Here is a 10,801-nt window from a genome sequence, read left to right as displayed (position 1 = left end):
CTTTCTGCCAATCCAGTTCTGATCAGAGATTGGAGTGAATCCATCAGACGGGATAATTCAAAACTGAAAGCAGTCTTCATGTGGTGTGGACAGTGGAATGAATCAACCTAATGTTCAAGGACAAGATCAAACACAGTCGCATTTGGCCACTTTTACTTGACAATATATTTAAAAAGGCACTGGTTTGTGTAAGCACCAGGAACTGTTTTATGTCTATTCCATGCTGAATTAGAGATCTGAAATTAGAGGTATTTGATGTTTTCCTGGCATATTTAAAACATCCACTGAACTGTGGGATATTTGACCCAATCTCTCCTAAAACAAACTACATTCCTCCTACAAAAGAGGCTTCATTTTGCTTTGTCAATGAGGCAGGTCTCTTTAGGTGCATGAGTTTTCAAGTGTTTCCCCCCCACCTCACCCCCACAGCTAATGAGCCTAGATATTGACGGATTTACCTTAGATCCCAGCTGAACGGCTCCTGCTGTTATAATGAAACTTGCTGTGAACCGTGTGCATGTGAATGAGTTAGTGTTTAACAACAACCTCAAGCAAGGCCAGACTTCTGATGTTGGGCAAACACAACAGGAGTGGAAACATTCCTTGCCCCCGCGGCTCGTTTGTTGGAGGTTGGGAGAGATTGGAGGGGAGGCGGGGAGGAAGGTGAACAAATTATTTGCTCATTTATCTTGAAGAACTTGCATTCTTTCTGACATGCAGTCCCACAAAGAACTTCATTAGTCGTAAAGCACTAGCTGGGACGCCCTGAAGTCAGGCACCATAAAGGTTTTATTGTTTAAACTACCTCTGCTGACAGTTGAAGATTGTGTGCACAATATTTCGGGGCAGCACAATGGTTAGCACTGCTGCCTCACAGCGCCTGGGACCAAGGTTCAATTCTGGCCTCAGGTGACTGCGTGGAGTTTTCACATTCTCCCCGTGTTTGTGTGGGTTTCCTCCGGGTGCTCCGGTTTCCTCCCGCAGTCCAAAGATGTGCGGGTCAGGTGGATTGGCCATGCTAAATTGACCCTAGTGTCAGGGGGATTAGCAGGATAAATATGTGGGGTTACGGGAATAGGGCCTGGGTAGGATTGTGGTCGGTGCTGACTCGATGGGCCAAATGGCCCATCTTTGATTCTATGAATATGCTCCACGGGATCAACAGCCTTTACACGGGGCACTTCTGAAGGAAAACCTAAAAGTGTGGTTCTATCAGAGGAATCAACATTAATGGTGCCATGTAGAGTTTCAGAACAAAAACACAGACAGCCAGAGAACATTGTCTTAATCCTTTTAATTGTTTGCATCAATATTTAAAAAAATCCATCAGGATTATTTCTTACCTAAATCAGAGGTTACGGTACATGGAGGAGTGTTTGTCATGTTCTATAAACTACAGTACTTCAGAAGATAAGTCATGCAAATTGTCTGATGTTCAGCAGAAAAAGGGTTAATCCAAATAAGGATGTCCTCAATTGAAAGGCCTCGAAGCCTTTGTAGACCCCATTCCGTAGGCACAGAATATAGCAGTCAAGCGTGCTGCATTTGATTAATAAATTCAGCTTCATCGGGTTTCGTTGGATTATTTTGGTGGTTAGCTGAAACAAAGCTTCATTTTCTGGATGGACTAGTCCTCTACTATTTACAATCAGCAAGGCCAAGGAATGCAGGCATAGAAAGAAACCTTGCCTTACTCCTAAAACCCCATTCAGTAACTTCACCAGAATACACAAGCATTGGGGTTGGAAGTGCAGTTGAAAAGGAAGAGCTTGCAGGGTCACAGGGAAAGACCATAAGCGCAGGCTAGCTCATTGGCTAGCTCTTTCAAAGTGCCAGCATGGACAAGGTGGGCTGAGTGGCTTCCCCCTGTGCTGTATCATACAACAGCTTCATTTAAAATCCAACTTCAGTCTTGCAAAAACTTTGACCTGAAGTCACAAGCTGTTGCAAATGTCATCCAAAGTTCTCTTGCTGAAGTATTCGCACATTCAGTTGTTCATGATGCATTTGTTTTGCCAAGTGCCTGATCCCATCTTTGTCACTGATCCTGCACTGTCCCCATCATCCACATATACTAATTTAGAATGCAAGAAAATAAAAACTTGAAAAAGGCCATTTGGCCCATCAATCCCACTCCTCCCCTTGTATAGATTACTTTACTGTGGGTTCTACACCTCCCATGTAATCATCTTCTACAATCCAAGTACTATCTGCCAAAGTGCAGCCTCACCTCAATAATTTGAGCTTTCTCACAATGTACAATCAATCCTGTCATTCCATCTATCCATGTATTTTCCTGAGAAATAATCCTATATTCCCCAAAGATAATCAAGAAAAAGACGTCCAGAAGTTCAACTCTCCTCACACCTTTGCTATTCTGCCTTGACTTTCTGCACTTTGCAGACAGCACTCCCTCGGTTCCAGCTGAGAACAGCATCATCCCATGGAGTGTTGGGATAGATACTCACTATATTCCCAGTGGCCCAGTATCTCACTACTCTACAAACTGAACTGTACGTTCCTAATGTTTGATATGCACTTGACAATACAGAATAGAGATTATGAAATGGAAAGTTCGGTGGAAACTATTAAACACCTTGCCAATCAATGAACAAATTAAAAATTCTCAACGAGCAAACTAACCTACAGCCAACCAACATCAAATTGATATTTAAAAGGTGTAGAAACTAGTGACCCAAGTTAATAAGTAAGTCAATAAATACCTAAAGGTCACCTGTAAGAACTGCACCTTGTTTAACTAGGGTTTGCCCACAGACATGTGTACAAGTCTTCGTATGTTAAAAGTCTGTTGTATCATTTTACATCAATTTCTGAATGGATAGCATTCACATCATTAATAATGCACAACTTATTCAGAAATTCTTCCGCTGTTGCACACTGGCTGTTTTCAGACACAAGTGTTCTGGCTTCCCCTAAATTCTCCGGTTCCCTGTCAGAGCAAAGTTGAGCAACACACTGGCTATTGAGTAACAAGTGTACATGCATGACCTGAAGGGAAATCTGCAAACAAGCAGACAAGTTGCAGCTCCAATTGAGCAAAAAAAAGTTACCTCCAGGAGTCTTCTGTAAAAGGTGTCTTATTTCTTTGCATTAATTAAAATGGTGTATAATTAGAAAGTGGCCTCTTCATTAATCCTGCTTTTTAATTTAGTTGAAGGTGATGCCTTTGTAAATTACGACAGCTGCAAACTTGCTTGGCATTTCCTGCTCTTTGTTCTGACTTTATGTGAGAGCCAGAGATGGAAGGCTGAAACTTGCCAACCCCTATCGCTCTCTGTTTCAGAATTCAGGAACAGGAGGAGGCCAATCAGTTCCTTGGACTATTCTGCCATTCAATTCGATCATAGCTGATCTTGACCACACCCAACCGCCTTGGATATGTTGCCCTAATACCCTTGCCTAACAGAAACCTATTAATCTTACAATCCTGAAACACTGAACTGACACTTGACCTTAACAACATTCCAGATTTTGCTCTGCTGTACGCGAGGCATTTGTTCCTGTTTTGTCTCAGGATGTCACTTAATATCCATTGCAATTAGGTGCCTTTCCCTAAATGTTCAGTACTGTCTGATCCAAGGCAGTTTTGATCATTGCTACACCGGAGAGGCAGCTTCCTTTAAGATGTACAGTTTCTTACGCAGGCATTGCATTGATCGCAATCATTGAGCCATTCCCTGTACAGTAAAAGGGATCCACTTACTTAGCCCAGTGTCCTGCACATAAACTGAATGCCAATGCAACAGTGATTACTAAAACCAAGTGGCCTTCACTGAGGGGTTAATGGCATTAATTTTCACTTAAAATAGAAATAGAATCCTTAATATGTAGAAGGAGGCCAGTCAGCCCATCAAGCCCATACTGGCCCTATCCCCATAACCCCATGCATTTTCTCTGCTAATTCCCCTGACACTTAAGGGGCAACTTAACACAGCCAATCAACCTAACCTGCACATCTTTTGGACTGTGGGAGGAAACCGGAGCACCCGGAGGAAACCCACACAGACATGGGGAGAAAGTGTAAACTCCAAACAGACAGTGACCTGAGGCCGGAATTGAACCCGGGTCCCTGGCGCTGCGAGGCAGCAATCCTAACCACTGTGCCGCCCATGACTTGGGCCATATCCAATCAGCAGCTGTTTCCACATTTCTCCTGATTTCTTTTGAAAATGGAATACAAAATGAAAATGAGAAGCAGGAGAGATGTACAATGGGCGACTGATCTGACATGAAAAGTTTGGCATGGTCATAAAAAAGTTAAAATTACCCCAAATAAGTCAAAAGTTCCATTAGAAATTCCACTCTATAATCAATATCTAAAAACAAATATAGTTTAATATCCCATGAGTGATGTGGTATAGTGAACTTCCCCTGTCTTATTGGAGAATGATCAGGTTAAGATGGCAGCAGAGGTTTTTTGTCTATTAATTCATCGGATAATTAGAGTCACAAACTCATTTTTTGTCACAACTCCAATGGCTTAAAGAATTGTCAGGGACACTGGGCCAAGCAGTGCCTGAGATTTCCCACAGGCTGAACTCTTATCTTCAATCACACTGCCCCCCTCAATTAGTGAATGGAAGTCAGACACTTCCCCACAGGAATTGGACTGCCAACGGGGTTTGGTTTTTATTAGGGTTCTTTCGTTTACTGTGTGGAAACTGAGATGACCCTGCTTCCCAGTAATGCTCCTTGCTTCTCCAGTCAGCAAGAGAAAGGAAAGGAAACAGCAGGAATTTACATCAATATCGCGCAGCCAGCTGAGAATGGAGGTCCAGACACACATGGGGACTAGTAAAGGGGGAATAGCAAATCGTTCAGGGCCACAGGTCAAGGGAAGACATGCTACAAACATTATGGTTCTGTTGATTTAAAACGTGGTCAGTTGGTCTCTGTTGATGAGAAGTTATCATAACGTGAAGCTGGCGATTCCAGTGTGTATAAACAGGTACAATGCAGTAATGCAGATCAGCGCGCAAGACATATTGAATGTTCCCCTATTGCATGCAAGAAGCAAGTGTCTATTCCTGGCATCCAAGGAGCTCCACACGGAGTGTGATCCTCTCGTGCCAGGTCTGAGGCAAGATCCGGACAAGCTGTGCATAGAACGGGGGATCAAATACATTTCTCTTGTGGCTGTAGTTGTCATAGTTTCCCTGGAAAACCTGCAATAATGGTTTCAAGAAACAAAGAAAATTTTATTGTGTATACTGATTTAAAGTTTATTAGTCACAAGTAAAGCTTACGTTAACTCTGCAATGAAGTTACTGTGAAATTCCCTTAGCCGCCACAGTCTGGCGCCTGTTCGGGTCAATGCACCTAACCAGCACGTCTTTCGGACTGTGGGAGGAAACCGGAGCACCCGGAGGAAACCCACACAAACACATGGAGAATGTGCAAACTCCACACAGACAATGACCCAAGCCGGGAATTGAACCCGGGTCCCTGGCGCTGTGAGGCAGCAGTGCTAACCACTGTGCCACTCGTTTGATTCCCAGATATACTCCACTCCCCCGACCCCACCTCCCCTATCTCGCCCCCAACGCCTTTCACCTCCAAAGCTGGGGTATCACTCCATAAAGAGCATCATTTGACTAACCATCCCTCAAGTGTGATCTTAGTGTGTTCTGGTCAACTATTAAATTCTGAAGAACCAAAGCCTATTAAGATTGTTCATACAAACACTTTCCAGCAGGGGTCACTGGTGTGCCAACAGGAGTGGGAAATCTATTATATTCCCTCCTTCGTCCAATTGGTTGAGATCAATTTCAATGGATCCCAGATCACCCTAGCTAACTTAATATAAATTGCAGTGGCAAAGTGTGGTGAGGAACCTTCAAGCGGATGCACCTCAAAAGGGAGACTCTTACCGAGGGCTTGAGCCGGGTTCAAGGTCATTGGCGAGTGACGCCCACTACAAGGCTTCTCATTCCACCATGAGAGCTAAAGGAACTTGCAGCAGCAACTTTCCATCACCACCTTTCACGTAGTCCCAGAAAGCAGCAGAAACTAGTGCTGAGGAGAGACAAACCTGATGGCTTCCAGCCCCTCTACCCTAACACCGCCATGGTGCCACGTTGGCACAGTGGGTAATGCTCCTGTCTCACAGCTCCAGGGATCTGGGTTCGATTCCTGACTTGGGACAATGTCTGTGTGGGGTTTGCACATTCTCCCCATGACTGTGTGGGTTTCCTTCGGGTGCTCCGGTTTCCTCCCATACTCCAAAGGTGTGCGAGTTAGGTGCATTGGCCGTGTTAAATCCCCCCTTATAGTGTCATGGGATGCATAGGTTCGAGGGATTAGCAGGTAAATATGTGGGGTTACGCAAATAGAGCCTGGGTGGGATTGTTGTTGGTGCAGAGTCGATGAGCTGAATGGCCTCCTTCTGCACTGTGGGGATTCTATGGGACCTCCCACTCCATGGGTTGGGAAGGTGTGTCTTCTAGAGTCGGGGAGGGGGGGAGGGGAGCCAGGACAGGGGGATGGGCGGGGAGGGGTTGTTGCAAGGGAACTCATTCTCAGGGTAGAGAAGTAGATGTTAGCCACACAGCCTGAAATTTTCTGACATTCACTGGCTCAAGATCAGCTGAAGGACAATTTCCCCCCAGGTGCTCGAAATGGCCAAGTCAAACCTGAACAATTTTCAGACAAAGAGTTCCTGTACCAAATTCTTAACTAGCACGCTTACACAAACCTTTGGTCAACCACCTCTGAAGGGGCTGATTCAATCTTAGCTGGAAAAAGACTTATCTGGAACTCATCTCTCAGAAATGTCCCAAAGTAATTCTGATGGTGCTGGAGTGCAGGAACTGTGACATAGGGGAACACAGTAGCCATTATGCACACAGCAAGATCCCACCATTTGTTTTACAAAATGTTCGGCCGAGGACAGAATGTTGGCCAGGACTCCAGGGCAGTCTCTGAGGTGACCTCAATTTTCTACTTTATTTTTATTCTAACTTCCACCTGCACCACTGAAGTAGGCAAATCGAACCTCACCAGGAGAACAGTCCCTCTGCCAATTCTTTGGTACAGTACCAGGCTGGTAATTCAGATAAGCGCTGGACCTTCACCGCACCGCCAGAGCGGGTGAGGGGTGGACAGTGGGAAGATCCATTGACCTCGGGCGGGATTTTTCAATCTTGGGTCGAGCGAGGCTGTGAAATCCCACCCATGGTGTTCAAAAGCTGGAGGGGGCCTTTAACCCACAAACTACTCTCCAAAAGGTGGAATTGCCAATAAGTGAACTATCAATACTAAGATCTTCCCCACTAACAGCCTTTGACATTCTCTTGAATCTTTCAGCCCTCTTAGCACACAACAGTACAAGAGCATAGCACACACCATGTTGCTTACCTTGTCTGTCTTCGTGATGTCGTCTTGGTAAACAGACCACGACTGTCCATCAATGCTATAAGCAATTTTAAAGGATTCCACATATTGAGCTACGCCAAAATCTTTTGCTCCTTGGGTGATGATGCCAGTGACTCTCTTAGGAATCAAGAGGTCAATCTAGAGACAACAGGTAGATGTCATAAAAAATGAGTCAAAGTGAGAAAAGCAATGAAAGGATATTAGCCCGGTGGAGCTGAATCCTGCGGACAGACTGTGCACAACTTGCAAAGTTGTGGATTTTAAGAGGACATTTCGGGCGGAATTTTACCAGCACATCCATCCGAGGCATGTACGATCCCCCCCAAGGCCAATGGAGAATGCCATTCTCCGAGCCTCGTCCGCCCATGGAATCGGGCAAGCGTGCCAGTAAAATTCCAGCCTTCATCTTTCCCTCCAGTCTGAATGCCAGTTCTTTGCTGCTTCTGAAGTTGGTAGTTGCTCCTAACTGTAGGGAAAACCCTCTCGTAACTCACCTAAGTTGTTATTCCTCCTGCATGAGTCTAGGCATTGAGTCCTGGTGGCCTCACCTAGTCATGGGCGAGGGAACCTATCAGTCAAATCTGTCCTTGTCCACCTCAAGGGGAATGAACATTCACAATGTGCCAATTAGATACAGCTTGGGGCAAACATCTCAATGGCATCCCCATTTCCAAGGGTTGTTATAGAAAAACTCAATTAAAATAATTCAAAATTATTATCTATATTAATCAACACAAATCCATTCCTTCCATAGATTATACTCACATGATCCCAACAGGACCTGGAATTAGAACTTTCCACACATATTCAGGTGTCTATGGTTTAGTTATGTTAATAACGTGATAAGCTTTTAAATGTTGGTCACAGATGATGGACTGGTGTTTCTATAACCACGTGCATTTGAAGTTCACGCTCACTGAGATTCATTTCCCTTTATTTCCAGTACATCTGGCAGGAAACCAGATTATAATCGGCACACTGGACAAAGGGGAAGCCTTTCAATTGTTCGAGCGTGTCCCATTGCTGTGGTACACCATGGCAGGCCCACCTTCTTCATCCCAATTCTCTAACTTCTCCGCTCAGGACTTTACTCCCTTAGTTGGCCAGGTAGCATCAATCTCCACATTTTAAAGACATTGACCAGAATTTTCCAGAAAATTCCAGCAGACCTGATGCCATTTCACACCCCAGTGGGCATTGATTGGCAGACCATCACCGGGAGGAAGTCTTGTCTTGGAGATCTGCCTCATTCACCTCCTGCCAATATCTGATTTATTATTGACACGTACATTGGGATACAGTGAAAAGTCATGTTTCTTCCATGCTATACAGGCAAAACATACCATTCATAGAGTATGTAGGGGAAAGAGAAAAAGGGAAAGGATGGGGTGCAAAATATAATGCAGCAGTTAAAGGTAGAGTGAAGAGAAAGATCAGTTTAATGTGCGGTGGCAGCAGAGAAGAAACCATTCTTGAGTTTGTTGGTATACGTAAACTTCTGTATTTTTTTCCCGACGAAGAAGGTGAAGAGAGAATATCCGGGCTGCATGGGGTCCTCGATTCTGCTGGCTACTTTCCTGAACCAGTGGGAAGTGTAGACAGAGTCAACGGATGGAAGGCTGGTTTGTCTGATGGACTAGTAAATGTTAAATTTTGGGTTTCCCCAGGATCCATCATTGTACAAATTGAAGCCAGGGGAAGAAAAGACCCTTACATGGCCATTAATTAGGCACTTAAAGCTTTAGTTTGGCCAAGGGCAGGTTTCCCTCCAAGGCCGTACCCAACCTGAAATAAAATCATCAGGTACGTGAGATAATGGAGGGAATCCTTTCTATAAAGTTTTATATTCCGCCTCCACCACCTCAGAATGTGCTGGGAGAGGAGCATAAAATTCTGGCAATCAAGTGACTTTACATTCACAACCTTCAGAGACAGTGCATTTCATAGAATCCCAAAGTGCAGAAGGAGGCCATTTGGCCCATCAAGTCAGCACCAGGCCCCATTCCCATAACCCCATGCATTTACACTTCCTAGTCCGTCTGATACCAAGGGATAATTTAGCGTGGCCAATCCACCTAAACATCTTTAGTCTGTGGGAAGAAAGTGGAGCATCTGGGAGGAAACCCATGAAGACACGGGGAGTATGTGTAAGCTCCGCACAGACAGTGACCCAAGCTGGGAATCGAACCTGGGTCTCTGGTACTGTGAGGCAGCAGTGCTAACCACTGTGTCACCATGCCACCCACCCACCTTTGCATGAAGACATTTTTTTCTGGATCTATATTCAACAAGCTCAGCTCAAGATTCTAAAAATTAGGTTGCAATAATGCTGGAATGTTCCATCAGAGGGAGACAGACCATCTGCCCAAGCCTTGCACCATCCAGTCCCCAGTTTACCAAACAATGACAAAGTAGATACAATCACATTAATTTAGTTAAGAAGGTTTAGGACTGATACCTGAAGCCACTGTGACTTGTTGCTGAGCTCAGCAGTCCAGGCATTGGTTTTCCCTTGTTTGTCCAAACGAGCTAAGCAAGGCGCCCAGGTGAAAGCGTCAATCCCCCACATTTTGTACGTACTCGAGGCAGTAATCTGATTGTTTCTAATAAACCTTGACTTCATCCCGAGAGGCTCCGAGCAACCTGTTGTGTTTAAGTAAACTGTAAACACACAAATTTTTATGACAGAGTGGGTAGTGCCTAGTGCCTCCAAATATAAACATACCATCCTCTCATGTTCACTTGAAGCTCTTCGCCCCGATATCTCAGCAAGTGGCCATTCTTCACGTGTATCTTAGAATCCCTACAGTGTAGAAGGAGGCCGTTTGGCCCATCAGGTCTGTACCAACCACAGCCCCACCCAGGGCCTATTTCCACAACCCCACACATTTACCCTGCTAATACCCCAACACTAGAGTCGATTTAGCATGGCCAATCAACCTAACCCGCACATCTTTAATGTGTGGGAGGAAACGGGAGCACATGCAGGAAGCCCACACAGACACGGGGAGAAAGTGCAAGCTCCACACAGACAGTGACCCAAGGCAGGAATTGAACCTGGGACCCTGGTGCTGTGAGGCAACAATGCTAACCACAGTGCCATTTCTGTTTGTGGTTGGTTCCACCGTCCTACACTCATTGAACAAGTCAACTTTTTAATCCTGTGAAATTCCGGGACTTTGTCATTTCTGGGATCGCTCTGGGAAATTTCTTTTGGAAGTAAAAGGACCAGGGTTCTTGATAATGATCAAATGACCTGCAAAATAGCAGGAGATAAGTTTTGATTTGAAGTGTCCATACAGAATGAGTGCCTGATCTTAGTTTTGACTGTAAGACACAAGCGATGAGTTCCACTCACGGAGAGTGGAACTTATCTCGAGGCACAGCCTCAAGATAAGGGGGGGCA

The 10,801-nt window shown here is 44.9% G+C and overlaps 1 protein-coding gene across 4 annotated transcripts in view; it reads right to left on the bottom strand.

Annotated features, from left to right (window-relative positions):
* Positions 1–1,279: 1,279 nt before the first annotated feature.
* LOC145359683 (EGF-like repeat and discoidin I-like domain-containing protein 3) overlaps positions 1,280–10,801 on the bottom strand; it is a 101,893-nt gene continuing 92,371 nt past the window's right edge. For 2 of the 4 annotated variants that reach the window (XM_080214427.1, XM_080214429.1), the window contains 3 exons: positions 9,854–10,056; positions 7,378–7,533; positions 1,280–5,186 (listed from right to left, as the gene is read on the bottom strand). In XM_080214427.1, coding sequence (XP_080070553.1) covers positions 5,043–5,186; positions 7,378–7,533; positions 9,854–10,056 — 503 coding nt within the window. In that variant the 3' untranslated portion in view covers positions 1,280–5,042. The remainder of the gene's footprint in view (positions 5,187–7,377; positions 7,534–9,853; positions 10,057–10,801) is intronic. The other 2 variants (XM_080214428.1, XM_080214430.1) reach the window with 1 other exon arrangement.

This window comes from Carcharhinus amblyrhynchos, chromosome 28 (genome assembly GCF_965287045.1).
Source record: "Carcharhinus amblyrhynchos chromosome 28, sCarAmb.v2.hapA, whole genome shotgun sequence".
NCBI lineage: Eukaryota > Metazoa > Chordata > Chondrichthyes > Carcharhiniformes > Carcharhinidae > Carcharhinus > Carcharhinus amblyrhynchos.
This window is presented reverse-complemented; position numbering and strand designations above follow the sequence as displayed.